The 14660-nt window shown below is 48.5% G+C and overlaps 1 protein-coding gene across 2 annotated transcripts in view; it reads right to left on the bottom strand.

Annotated features, from left to right (window-relative positions):
* Tbc1d22a (TBC1 domain family member 22A) overlaps nucleotides 1-13328 on the bottom strand; it is a 291146-nt gene extending 277818 nt beyond the window's left edge. The window contains exon 1 of one of the 2 annotated variants that reach the window (XM_032919220.1): nucleotides 13100-13328. In XM_032919220.1, coding sequence (XP_032775111.1) covers nucleotides 13100-13161 — 62 coding nt within the window. In that variant the 5' untranslated portion in view covers nucleotides 13162-13328. The remainder of the gene's footprint in view (nucleotides 1-13099) is intronic. The other variant, XM_032919227.1, reaches the window with a different exon arrangement.
* Between the last annotated feature and the right edge of the window lie 1332 nt (nucleotides 13329-14660).

The following is a 14660-nucleotide window of genomic DNA, read 5'->3' as shown; positions in this document are numbered from 1 at the left end:
AGTAGGCGGCTTGGCCTGCAGGGCACTATTTGCATGTCATTTTCATAAAAGTCTCTGCAGCATTATCAAAGATTTCAGGCCTTTCCCTCCCAGCAGAGCGGGAAACTCATTAATTCTTCATAGGCAAACCACTTGTGTTTATTGAGTAGAAAATGTTCCAACAAAGTTCAGGCTCAGACTTAAGGGAGCCTCGCTTTTATCTTATTAAAACTGCATTTATTTGGTCTAGCATTGCGGAAAAAAGGAAAACAGGGTTCAGTGGAGCCACTGAAAAGCACTGGCAAGTGCCACGCATACTTACCTCAGATAAGGAAGCATTTCAGTAAGAATATTCATGGCTGGGGGCGTGCTGCAGAAGTATGTGCGCAGGATCTCTGACCCACTCCCCCGATAAGTCCATAAATACGCTTTTGAATAAATTATACACCTTTTAAAACTCTACAGTTCTATAGGACCCTAGGGATACTCTGTGAAAAGCAAGGACATGTGACATACCGCCACATCCTGACACAGAGACACAAAAACTCTTGGGTAAGTACATAAGGAAAGAGGCTCGGCAAAGTCTGTGGCACCACGCAGGGATTCAGAGTCTGAGCATAAGTGCTGGGGCCTCCCGTGTGCTGTGCCAACTCTACCACTGAGCCACACCCCCAGCACACACAGGACCAAGACACTGAGTGATAAGGCCGTGGCCAGCATGCAGAAGGTTCTCTCTCCTAGATGCTCCTATAAACTGAGGAATGAGCACAAAAGAAGCAGAGAAGTAAGGGTAAACACAGACCAGGTACCAGCCACACCAGACAGACCAGGTACTAACCATGATGAGCAGAAATGAGATTAACTGACCAACAGAACACTGAAAGCAAGTTAAAAATAACCATGTATATTTAATGTACAATGCATGTCACTAGTAAGTGTTGGTGCAAAACTTTTTCCTTTTTGCACGTGTACCTGAATGCAAAAATAATTCCTATCACGTGTATCTTTCTATTGCTATGATAAGCACCACGACCAAAAGCAACCTGGGTCGGTGTTGGGGGGGGGGGACTCATCTTACACTTCCAGGTCCTGTTCATCACTGAGGGACGTCAGGGCAGGATATTAAGCCGGGGAGGAACCTGGAGACTGGAGCTTTTGAAGGAGCTCCGTACAGCATGCATGAGAATGGAGGTGGAGTCAGAACAGTGACTATTTAGAAGCAGGGAAAGGACCTGAGATCAAGGAGAAGACTCAGTAACCTCCACTGTGTGAGACACTTCTTCCTGAGCTGAAGGAGACACGTGCACACACGCTCTAGGTGCTACAGTAGTCCCGACAGTTGGTTTCTATCTCTAACTATTCTAAGGAACGAGGCTCTAGGACAGAGGTTCTCAACCTTCCCAATGCTGTGACACTTTAACACAGACTGTTCTCATGCTGTGGTGACCCCAAACATAAAATTATTTTTGTTGCTACTTCGTAACTGTTACTTTGCTATTGCTATGAATTATAATGTAAATGTGTATTTTCCAATAGTCTTAGACAAATGAAAGAGTCATTTGACCCCCAAAAGGGGTGCAACCCACAGGCTGAGAACCACTGCTCTAGGGTCCTAAGAGACAGACTCTCGTAAGGCACTGCTTCACTAGCCAGAAGAGTCGAGGCACGGCAGTTCTGAGAGGCAGGCCATACAGATCTGACAAATAGAAAGCCCCACAGAATAACATGACAAGCAGTCAACAAGTAGAAAGGGCCTAAAGTCTGTCAGTTGAACAGAGGAATGAGGATGATGTGTCCACACTGGAATATTAACTCACAAAATGAATGAAGCCAGGTATGTGCTGCCTACCTGTAACCCCAGCACTCACGAGGTGAAGGCAGGGGAACTGAGTTCAAGGTCATCCTTTGCTACATAGCCAGACCCTGTCTCAAGCAGGGAGTGAGGAAATTACAAATGGTCCCCAACATATGACGGCTCAGCACAATTTCCAAATTTCACAATGGTGTGAAAGCAATATATACTAAGCAGAAAACACACATAACAATTTGAACTGTGATCTTTCTCAGGCTTGCAACATGTGATATAATACCTTTTCTTAATACTGGGCAGCAGCAGTGAGCCCCAGCTACTGGCCAGCCCTACAGCAAGAGCAGAGCTCACAGTGCTGCACAGCACAGGACACCACTACAAGGCTGGGAGGTCTGGCAGGCTACAGAGCTATGTGCACTTGCAGCTTACAACAGGGCACCAGGATGGAATCCTCCTGGAACCAAGGAACACCTCATGTCTCAAGCTGTAGCACAGACAAGCCTTAAAAATATGCCAAACAGGCTAGGCAGTGGTGGCCATACCTTCAATCTCAGCATTCAGAGGCAGGCGGATCTCTGAGTCTGAGGCCAGCCTGGTCTACAGAGTAAGTTGTAGGACAGCCAGGGCTACACAGAAAAACTCTTGTCTACAAATATATGTGCACTAAGCAAAAGGGAGGTCAAACAGGACTCAAGAGGTTGAGAAAAGAGGGTACTAGGTCAAAACCAGCCTGGGATACACAATGAGGTCCTATCTCAAACAAAAAGTTACCAAGATATGCTGTATGATTATAGTATATGAAATGTCTAAGGATTCACCCACAGAGTCCGGTTTCCAGGGAAAGGGTAGAAAGTAAGGCTTAGTAAGCTATGGTTTTTCTTTCTTTCTGGGAATGAAAGTATTCTGAAGTCAACTGTGGTCCTAATTACATAATTCTAAATGTGCATTTTAAAATCCCAAAAGTCTGGCTGGCAAGATGGTTCCTTGAGTCAGACACAAGCAGACCTGAGTTTGAGTCCCAGAGTCCACAATTTGGAAGGAGATCAGACTCCCAAACATTGCCCTCTATTCTTCATAGATAGGTTGTGGTTTTACCTACATGCGTGCACACACACATACACACACACACACACACACACACACACACACACACACACATGCACACACTGTTTAACTTGTGAACATTTTAAGTGGGTGAATTGTATGGTATGCACGTGATATCACTATACAGAAGGAAGGAAGAATGAGTGGCGACAGGCCAAAAATAAACAAATAAACAAATCAGGGTGCTTCACATGAAAAGAACAGGAACTTTACATACCCTCAAAGCAGAAAAAGAAAACTTTACAAGGACTCCTTGGTCACCAGAGTGTATTGTACAGAGAGGGGCTGTTAGTTATGTTCCACTGTCTACCCTGCACAGAGCTTGATGATCCCAGAAGAATGCAGGTAGGAAGGGCTCACCCACGGAAAGCAAGCCAAGTACAGCATTGAGGCCACAGGTGGCAGCCCTGGACACAGCACAGGCTCTCACTCACAAGTGCAAGGCAATCTCCACAGAGGGCAGCACAGGACTCAGTGAGCCAGGGGAAGGGCAGCAGAGAGCCGACCAGGGAGCAGACACCTCACAGCCCCTAGGGGGCTAGAAAAAGTTACCTTTTTCAGGACAAGGAAGCCCCATTAAAATGACAGCTTGGAAGAAGAAAAGAAAGGGAGGGAGGGAGGGGGGAGAGAGGGAGGGAGGGAGGGAGGGAGGAAAGCCAGCCAGGCAGGCAGGTAGGCATCAGTGGCTCACACCTTTAATCCCAGAATTTAGGAGGCAGAAGCAAATGGATGTCTTGAGTTCAAGGCCAACCTGGTCTACATAGTGAGTTCCATGAAAGCCAGGAATACACAGGAAGACCCTGTCTTGAAACCGCCCCTCCCCAAAATGACAGCTCAAGAAGGGGAAATGAAAGGGTAAGGAAGTGATGACGTAGCCCAGGAATCAGAGGTACCTCTAGAGAGCTGGTATGGACAGGACAGGCTAAAGACACTGAGGAATTGCCCAAAAAAGAAAGAGAAGCTCTGAGGTATGTGCCACATTAGGACTTTGACCAGAACAGTCTTTACCAGTCAGGAGAGTACATCAAGTTCTCCAGCTTGGTCTTTGCTTAAGGGGCACCATAAAATACTGTCTGCTCTGCAGGACACGGCTCAATAAAGTCTCATCAAATACCACACACCAGCAGCAGCCAATGCTAGCACCAAAGGGGGCCGGAAAAACAAGTGCCGCTGGGTTGCTTCATGAGGTGGACAATTCATTAGGACACGGCACAAAGAACAGTCAAGGAAGAATGGCCAGAACTCAGTCACAAGATCACAGGTTCCAACAAGGTGGCTCCCAGGCTGGGAAGGGCAGCTGTCCCTGGCACTAAGGTCCATAGTGACACGGATGGACTTGCCCCTCTTCGGTATCTGGTCTTTGCCCTACCTCTCTACTTGCATATATGTCCCCAGCCAGCATCCCTCGTCACCCAGTAAGAGCTCATTTCTATTCAGATGACAGGGATTAGCATCGTCCATCTGGACTTGGAGTAGAAATGTTCAGAGAAGATGCTTTTTTCACACCAGCACAGAAACATTTGTAAGGGAACAAGCAGACAGCAGCTCTGGACCTCTGTCATTCAGATCTGGCTAGTGTGAGGCTTGGCTCAGGCAGGCACAGTGTGCATATAGAGAAGCAGTTCTCAACCTGTGGGTCACAACCCCCATGAGGGTCACATAGTGGATATTTATATTATGATTCATAATAGTAGTAAATTTACAGTTAGGAAGTGGCGATGAAATAATATTATGGTTAGGGGTCACCACAAGATATGGAACTGTAGTAAAGGGGTGCAGCATCAGGAAGGTTGTTGATAGAGAGGAAGAGAGCAGAGCAGCATGCTGGACAAGCCTTGTGCACACATCAGGACTCGGGTGCATTCTCAGAGGGCAAATCCTAGCATGAGAAAGTACACCCAGGATGAAATGTGGGACAGACCATGCTTCACATGAGGTAGAGAAAGGCTCTAGGTTGAGTGCGCATGCCTACACCGGTCCAGTCAGCTCACAGAGGAACAGCAGCTTCCTCACTGCAGCCCATGAAGGGAGAGTAAACAGCACACATAGGGACTCAATGCAAGGCCAGGCTCCACCCGCACTGTCTCTCCAGTCAGGGCAGCTTCCTGGGAGGGAAAGGGGAAAGTGGAACCTCCCATACTATTCCAAGAAAAGAGGAAACAGCATTTCAGAAAAGGAGAACACAAAGGCCAGCGTCCTCACAGCAGCAGTCCCTAAGACAAGCCACAGGAATGGGAAGAACAGTGGTCACACTCTCTCGGAGCCTGGGACACCCCTGCCTCTATCTGAACACCAGCACGAGCCTGGAAGACGCTTGCCTCCTCAGCAGACCTAACGACATGCCTAAATGCAGCCTGGCAGCTCTGGCGCTCAGTGTTCTCCCCGTGGGGAGGAGCCCAGCACACCCTGAGCACCCTGAGAAGCTGGTGGGAGTCTAAACTACCCCTGAAGGGCCCAGTTCCAGTGGGCTGGTGTGAGTCAGCTTTTTAGAGATGTACAGCTAGAGGACTGGACAGAGATGAGAAGCTGTGTGCTATGACAGTCAGACACACAGTAGATAGAGACTCCTCCAGTTCAAACCCAGTCTCTGCTGACAAGCCACAGGGCTCTGAGCAAGCTTCGTGTGTGAAGGGGAAAGCACAGTCCCATGCCCAACCAACCACTATGAAGACTGGCCACTCAGTAAACAATCCCACAGCCCTGTCACCCCTGGGACTGGGAGCTCTGGGACTCCCACTTCCATAGCACAGGCACAGCACAGATGCCCTGCGCTGGAAATGAATTCTAGTCTAGTATGCTAGATTCCATACTAGGAGAACATGGTCAGCCACGGCTGCTCCAGAGGTCAAGTGATGCTACCCACAACCCACTTCTGGGTGAAGTCCTTACAGCCAGTCCCCTTGCTGGCAGAAAGCTTGGTTCCTGGTGCTAGACTCCTGTCACAGAATGGCCTGCAAGACTCCACATGGCAGGTACTGGGAAGTAACAGATCTGGGGGGAGGGGGCATGCTAAGCTGCAGGAAGAGAAAGGTCATTCTCCTGCCCAGAACCTTGGCATGTTACCATGGCCCTTGTCCTGATGGAGCCTGGAGATCTAGGGAAGAGAGCAGAACAGGTCTCATTGTCTTCCCTTTGTCACACTCCTCTTTTTCCCTGGACACAGCAGGGAGCTGAGAGTCCACTTGCTGCCCTCAGGTATCAACTACATAAGAAATAACTCCAAATCAAAACACTGAGGTTTTGGTTGCTGGGTCTGGCACTGAGAGGTGCCCAGCCTCACATATGCCAAGCCAAGCAAATGCTCCCCCTGTGAGCTACACCCAAGCACATGGGTTTCTTTTCTCTTAGTTTTGTCTTCATTTAAAATTAATTCCAGTATCGATTTGCTATATTATATATGCAAGGGAAAATATGACTCACATTTATTTTCAAATGTTGCTGATGAAATGAGACATCTGACGTGGCAACGAGAAGTTCTCACTGAGGGGTAGGAAAGAGAACTACGTACACAGCAGAAACACCTGCTAGTGCCTCCACACACCCCCAGTCACACGGGGTCCCTCCACAGTGAGAGAATCCTGCTCCTCTGAACACAGTCTTTATAAGGAGGCAAACTTCAGGGCTTCTAAGATGCTGAGAAATGGAAGTGTGGGTACCACACAGGTAAACAGTACTTCAAAGCCACAAGTCAGGAGACAGATCTCTAAGAACATGGGGCAACAAGGACAAGACAGACAGACCTGTTTGATTCCAGGGACACAGGACACAGGATAAAAGAGTCCTGCTCACTTCCAGCACCCAGAATAAAGGCACTTTGCAGCAACTACCCAGCAACTTTGAAAGCTGCTAACCTGAATAACCAGCCCATGGTCAGGAGCATGGCTCTGCTGAGGAAGGTGCGGGGGCCGCATGCAGTTCCTCCCCACTAGATATCCTCAGCACACTCCATACAGAGAACAGAAGGTAGAAGGTGGACCTGGGTGTCAGCAGACGAGTCTAGACGCGGGCCATTCTATGCTGGGAGCTCAAAGGTGAAATAATTTCTGCACATTCTAGCTATGGGCAGACAGATTCTTGCAGTTAGAGGAACAGCATTCCCGCTCTCAGTACAACACTGCTCCAAGCTTCTCAAGACAGCACATTCCTTGGTATCCGGCTCCATCGTCCCTATGCAAGGCCAATAGCTGTGGACCAAGTTCCAGTCACACTGATTTTCTCCAACCATTTTGCAAGTTCACATGGTTACACTTGGACCTGCTACAGGCCAGGGCTAACCCTCAGTCAAGGCCAACTGGTTAATCACATTGACTTCCCTCTGTCATGTAACGTGTCTTACTCCGTTTTGAGGGATGGGGACACAGACCTTTGGGACCATGATTCTGCTAACCAGGCCACAGGCTGGTAATCATGCCCTCCCCTGACATCCAGGCTGTCAATGAATGTGCAAGTTCTTTTGGCAGATCTTTGACCCTGTCTACTCTTCTCCAACAGCCTCTGCCCTTAGCCTGCCAGCTTCCTCTTTCCCACTCTGCAAGGCTGAGCGCCATACCCTGCTTAAAGACCTTCAATACTCTCAAGACTTGGAATTCAGACCCAGATCTTCTCCACAGCCTTCAAAGGCCTCCAAAGCCCTTTGCAGCATGGTACGCTGTGGCTGCTCTCATCCCTCCTCAGCCACAAGTGTCCCCTGCAGCCCACCCTACATGTCTGAGGCCAGTCTGGCTCCTTCTGCACTTCCAGGTCCCAGCTTAAACAGAACGTCCTTGGAAAGGAAGTGATCATTTCCCCTTGTAGGATCCTGGTATTAAGCCAACATGCCAAATTATGGCCTTCACAGACCTTCAATCAGCATGCATATTCACATGTGCACTGACCCTAACCCCTGCTGGCCTCCGTGGGCTTCATCTGCTTGTCCAGCATTCAGTCTCTGGCACATCAAAGGTGCTTATACACATGTGAATGGCTCCATTATCCCCAGCACTCCTCCCCCTTCAGTTGAGACTGAATCGGACCTATTGAGCAGTCTCATTTGCTCATAGTCTTCATGGCTCCAACAGTAGGGGCTGAAAGCTCTCCAGGGCACAGCACTAAGGCTGCCCCTCTGCCCCAGCCTTACCCCAAGAATGCAGGACCTCACCATAATTGAGCTTGGCCTTTCTTGCCAACATTGCACTTCCAAATACCGTCCGGCGCCTACCCCGACAGCAGGCACTCCTTCCTGTCAGCAGGACGCAGAGTCAAGCAGAGCCATGCTGAAATATTAAGCATCAGCTCCACACTGAAAGGCTGCCTGTGTTCACAAACCCAATGTGTGGGAGTTTGTCTTGGCATTTAAAGTTAAGTGTGGCAGGAATTCCAGCCGTGGTGATGGCAGAAAGCAACACCTCCTCAGGAGTTGACAGAGTCAATGGCTCCAGAAAGAACGGGCCCATAAGACCCATCAGGCCTTCTGATTTTTATTACTTGCATACTGCCTTCCCCACTTCAATAACCGCCACTCCTGTCCTCTACCTGAAAGTGTTCCCAGAGCTTCCTGCATGCTCTCCCTGCTTCTGCCCTTCTCCTCTCTGCCTTTCTCTCTTCATTAAAGCAACCAGAGCAACCCTGTTACACAGATGGTTGCTGCTGCCACACAGCTACTCAAGTCCTCGGAAGGCTCTAACCCACTCAGAATCAAAGAGTAACAGTCCATATCTTGCTTTGACCACATAACCTGTTCACTACCTCAGCTACAGCAGCCTTGTCCCTTATTCCTATCCTCACATGCCAGCCCTGTTTAAGGAGCAAAGCCTCTGGTACTTGCTCTCCCTTTGCCTACAGCCCCCTTCCTCTGGCTACCCATAGGTACTGCCTACAGATCTGTACTCAGAAAGCACTTTCTCAGTGAGAGGTGCCCGGTCACTGTATCACCATGAGACCCTCCAGCTACATCTATCTGACTCTACACTACCCACCCTCCTTCCTTGCAAAGACTTAATAGTGGTTACCACCTTCTTCCAACAATCAGCACTCCAAGGACAGAGCACAAATCTTAAGTCAGTTATGTTCCTGGCAAACAACATGAGTTAAATAAAAATAAATAACTTATCAAGCTCTCAGGGAGTCCAAGAGGTATCTATCTCTATCTATCTATCTCTACCTGTCTGTCTGTCTGTCTGTCTGTCTGGAAGAATGGAGCTAGGCTGTGTTAAATAGTTCTGTGTCAACTTAACACGAGCTAGTTTATCTGAAAGGAAGGAACCTCAGCCAAGAAAATGTTTCCATAAGATCTGGCTGTAGGGAATTTTCTTAATTAGTGATTAAGTGGTTGGGGAAGAGCTCAGCCCATTGTGGGCAGTGTCATCCCCGAGCTGGTGGTCCTGGGTCTACAAGAAAATAGGCGGAACAAGCCATGGAGAACAAGCCAGTAGGAAGCAGTCCTCCATGGTTTCTGCATCAACTTATGCCTCCAGGTTCCTGCCCTGTTTGAGTTCCTGTCCTGACTTCCTTTGATAATGAACAGTGATATGAAGTGTAAGCCAAATAAACCCTTCCTCCCCAACTTATTTTTGGTTATGGAATTGTGTCACAGCAATAGAAACCCTCACTAAGACATAGGTCAAGCAAATCTTCTCTTGGCTGCCACACAGATCTACTGGTCCCATCCCATTACAGAGAGAGCAACCAATGGCTTCGGGAATGGCGTAAATCGGAAGTATCACACAGATCACAGGAAGAGATAGCTAAAACCCACTCACATTCCTAGCCTACTGGTAGAAGGTATAGTCTTTCTATATGTTAGCTCATCCAGAAAAGGAAAATTCTAAAAAAGACTCCATTAAATACTCATACAAAGATCAGGAAGTGCACATAAGAGAGGGGTCTTAAGGCCATCTCTAGCACCACTCTCTAAACCAGATCTTTTTCTCACTCCAGGCTAATGTGAGAGATGGCTGGGATCAGCCACCATTTCTCCGACCTTCACCAGGAAGATGAGAGCAGGGTGCTTCCTAAACAGGCAGAGCTTGCGTCCTAATTGAAGAAGCCGGTCCGTGAAAGAGTACTTGAGCTGTGGTTGAACCGGCAGAGCATTAAGGAAGCAGGGTGCAGATGAAGTGTGAAGAGTGAAAACGTAAGCGAGGAGGGAAGGGACATTCATTCCGCTAAACAGAGCATGAAAATGCAGCTTTCTGTATAAATGGAAAGTACAGCATGGGATTTGCAAGACCCTAGAAGCGAAGGCCATCAGCACTGCAAAGGACTCGTTCAAAAGAACGAGGAGAAGGGGCTAAGAAGCTGAGCAGTGGCCAGGTTACAAAGGTGTGAGACAGCACAAAGGAACATCTGTGTGTAACAAGCATCTCTAGAGAAATGGTCAAGGGCTTTCAACCCACCCTGCCTTGCTGAGTGTTGTCTATGGGACAAAGCCATGTTTTGTAAATAGCAAACTCCTAGTAGACAACATATCAATGGGAGCACCAAGAACAGAATATGGAAAACACTAGGTCCTTGATGGAACTCCGTCTATCACCTTCACTATCAAGGAACTGAGAAGGGTTCTGCTATACAAAACTCCCCTCACTGTCTGGAACTCAGAGGTAAGACTCTGTGGTCTCCCTGACACCCATGCCCTGACACTCCCTGGTCAAAGACAACAATCATGAGGCCCACTTGAAGAGTGGACAAGACCCTGGGAGCCTGGCCTAGTTCTCTGCTAGCACTTTCCTGTACAGATGGAAACCCAGAATGTGGGCACTGGACAACTCAGGAAGGAATGGGGCATACCTTTGCACACTCTCCTTTTGGAAGAATTCCAGACTGTCACCAAAATCAGAAACACTACCACAGGGGAGAGCTACAGGGCAAAAGGGCAGAGCAGAGGCTGCACAGGCTCTCTTCAGGGTCCAGCCTCTCCCTTGTCCAGTCCTCAGCAGCACCCTCCAGCAAGTCACAAGACTCCTCATCAGCTCTGTAACTTGGGAGCTGTTCTCAAAAGCACCTGATACATAACACGGCAACAAGGCTGAGAAGAAAGAAGTCTGTCTTCGGTAGTGTGGGGTCACACCAAAAAGTCTGGGACTGTGTCACTTTCCTGTGGAAATGTTTCCGCTCTTGGGTCGTGAAACCAAGATGTCAGCAGATTGTGCTGTCAGTGAGGGCCATTTCCCGCCATGATTAGCTTCTGGTGGTTGCCGGCAATCCCAGTTTTGACTTGTAAACACATCATTCTGATCTCTGCTTCCATCAATGCATGGTCATCTCCCCTACCTCTGCCTCCCTCTGTATATAAGGTTCCATGTTCTTATGGGAACCAGAGACTGAATGAGGGCCTCCCCATTGCTCAATAACATCTACAAAGACCCTGCTTTCAAGCAAGGTCACAGTCACAGTCACTGTACAAGTGTTGGGGATGTCACCGTTTAGCCCAGTACAAACTACCACACCAGGTGTAGTGACCCACTTGTATACTTGGGAGAATGAGGTGAGAGGATCAGAAGCTCAAGGCCAGCCTGCACTATAAATGAGACCCTATCTCAAAAAAAAAAAAAAAAAAGCACTATGAAGAGACAGTATTTGATGGAAAGGGTCATTGAATTCTTCTTTTATATATATTTATTATTTATTTTACTATTCCCTTTATATACTGCTCACTGCCCCCTCCCAGCATCCTTTCCCACAATCCTTTCCCCACCAGGGTCATTGAATTCTACAACTCCATACAGCAACTCCATTATTTTTATATCTCAGTTGACTCTTAACAATAAATTACAGTTCATACTTAAGGGGAACTGAGTCTCAAGATGTAAAGGCAACAGCAGAAGTCACACTGTCACCTGCTTCTGTTTATCTGGTACTAAGTTCTACATGTTTGTTCCTGTCATAGTAGGACCTGCAACTCACTCTTAGACCAGTATCTTCCACTCGTCTTACTTAACTGGGCTGGAGAGATGGTTCAGTGGTTAAGAGCACTGGCTGCTCTTCCAGAGGTCCTGAGTTCAATTCCAGCAACCACATGGTGGCTCATAACCATCTGTAATGGGATCTGATGCCCTCTTCTGGTGTGTCTAAAGACAGTAACAGTGTACTCATACATAAATAAATAAATCTTTTAAAAAAAAAAGTTCTTAACTGTTCAATCAAGCCTAGTCCTGGTACTGTACAAAAAAAAACAAAAAACAAAACAGTGTCTGGGCATCTCTGAGGACTTCCTCCATCTTCCAAGTCACTGTGGTCCAGCAGTCAGTGACACCTGCTGACCCCCAACCAATCTGAAAAGCACATTTTGTGGTTGTGTACAGTGGATGTCAAAGTTTACAACTTTAACACTCACACACCCACACAATGGTGTCTCTTATAAAGCGAAGAAGACGGACCATTTTCTGTGCTCATGAATGGTTCTATTTTAAGTTACCTCAATGTCAAAATCTTCAGAGCTAGAGAAGTGGCTAACGTTAGAATCTTAAATTTCATATCTCAGACTTTAGTTTGGGAACAGAATAAACTATGTTTGAAACCTTGAGATGAACTTTTCTGAAATACAGCCTAGTCAGTAACTGACTTGTTCTTAGGTATTTTCCGGGTGCTGTCTCTTCATTCCCTAAGGCCTCGAGAGGCATCAGGCCATAACCAATCACAGAAGGACTTTGGAGCTCCATAGCTTCCAACAGCACCCAAGTGTTCTTATTATTATTCTTTGTTTCCTGTTGCTGTCAGAAGACTGGTGCCTAGAGGCCAGAAGGTGGGAACCACAGAAATTCACAAAGCGCTTCCAAGCTCAAAGCAAAAGCATCAGTCCACAGGAGGGACTAGAGAAGATCCAAGTGGTCAAACCACCACACACCCTGCTGAGACCGACCTCCCCTGAAGGCGCTGCCTCTCCCTGGCCAGTTTCCTGACTCCACCAAACTCTCCAGGGCATGACCCGGGTCAGTTCCTTCCAGCTTCCCCAGGGAGCCAAGGAGTTTCGCAGGAGAAACATGACAGGCTCTGGAGGCACTTGGGGCAGCTCCTCATCCTCCTTACTCTTAGGTACGGCCACTGTCACCTTCCAGACCCCACACTCCTACTGCCGACCCCCACTCCCCTAGCCCCTCGCATCGCCCAGCAGTCTCCTTGGAGCCCAGGTTCCCTTCCCCAGACTCCCTACTCCACCCACACTCCAACAGGACAGCACGGCCACCTGACCTCTGACCCCTGACCCCGACCTGGCCCTCCCGTCACACCCACCTGCCCGGGACCTTGCTGTTGCTGCGCTTCCAGAACTGCTTCCTGGCCCCGTCGCTGGCCATGGCCGCTCCTCATCCCTCAGATCCGCAACCCTGACACCCGAGAGCGGCCAGCCAACCTCCAGCGGCCCTCTCCCGTGCCCGGTTGGCCCCTCAGAGATACCAGGACTCCGGAGCGTAGACCCGAGAGGCGCTTCCGCCTCCGTCCGGAAGTTGTGACTCGGCGATCCCGGAAGTCCCGCCTCCGTTTCAGGCTGTGCTTGACGCCATGAAAAGGCGACGCTGGGATGTGTGCGTGGCTGTTGCGCAGGAAAGAATGCAGTCTTCGCGTTGCGTGTGTTCGGGCGGGACTGGGAGCGCTCAGGTCGACAGGCACCGTCTGAGGCCGCTGGATCCCGGCCTCTGAGCCCCTCGGGGCGAGTTGACCGCTATGAATTCCGGAGCCGCGTGCCTCTGAAGACCAAGTCGGCCTTAGTTTGCTCGCAGCCCACTAGCAAGTGCGGAGAACCACAAGGAGCAAAATACAGATTCGGACCCAGCTGCGAGCAAGCGGACGGGAAGGTGGAAAACCTCTCTCGCTGTAATGTGGTCCAAGCCTCATCGCCAGGGCATTGACCACGGACCAGTAAACACAGCACAGTAAAGTGAAGGAAGCAACTACCGCCGGAGCATATGTGGGGCGATGGTGCGGATCCGGCCGGACTTCACCTGAAGAACGAATAGGTACAGAGGCATGAAGAATTCATCTTGCCGGCGCTCGCGTGCTTCTAAGTCCGCAGTAAAGTGTGCTTTAATTGTAAGATACAGGCAAGATCCAAAAGCTTAATATGGAGATGTTAATTATAATTTCACATTAAATGATATTTTATATGTATATTGGGTTCTGTAGAATATATTAAGTTTACTTTCACTTTTTGCTGTGTGGCGTAGCTACTTGAAATTAATTACGCGATTGGCGCAAAATTTCTATAGTCTTGGACTCAAGGTTGAGAGGCTGACAAATCAGCCGGGAGCTTTAGTGTAACACTAGTAGTGCCAACTGCCAGTTGCCTTTATTACTGAGAAACATTCACCACGGCTGTCTCTTGCACTTCTTCTGCTTTTGATATGGTATCCCTGTTTAACCCAGACCCTGATTATATTCTCAAAACCCAAGCTTCTAGACATATTGACAAGTGGTGTTGGTTTAGGCTGGATGCAAGAAAAAGAACACTAAAGGACCTTCAATGGCTCTGCCCAGTTGTATGCCAGACTTCTCGGTACCCAGAGCAGGGTGAACGGTCCAGTGCTCTATCTCAACTTTGTTCCCATCCTTTAAGAATAAAGCCTTCCACAGCTCCTTATAGACTTCAGTGGTTACCCAACTCTACTTTAACTCTGCAGAAAAGGGTGGCACCTGTTCCCCTTCATTCCCTGCACAGCTGTGGCCTGGGGAACTGAAATAGTAGACTGTAAACATTTGCTGCCTGGATGACAACCCCAGGGCTCTCCAGGAATCCCTTTTGACACAAGCATAGAAAAGGAAATACAAGGGACGATGTCAGCGGCCCCGTGTGATTCCC

This window comes from Rattus rattus, chromosome 1, assembly GCF_011064425.1.
Source record: "Rattus rattus isolate New Zealand chromosome 1, Rrattus_CSIRO_v1, whole genome shotgun sequence".
Lineage (NCBI taxonomy): Eukaryota > Metazoa > Chordata > Mammalia > Rodentia > Muridae > Rattus > Rattus rattus.
Note: the sequence above shows the minus strand (reverse complement) of the source record. Positions and strands in the feature narration are given on the sequence as shown.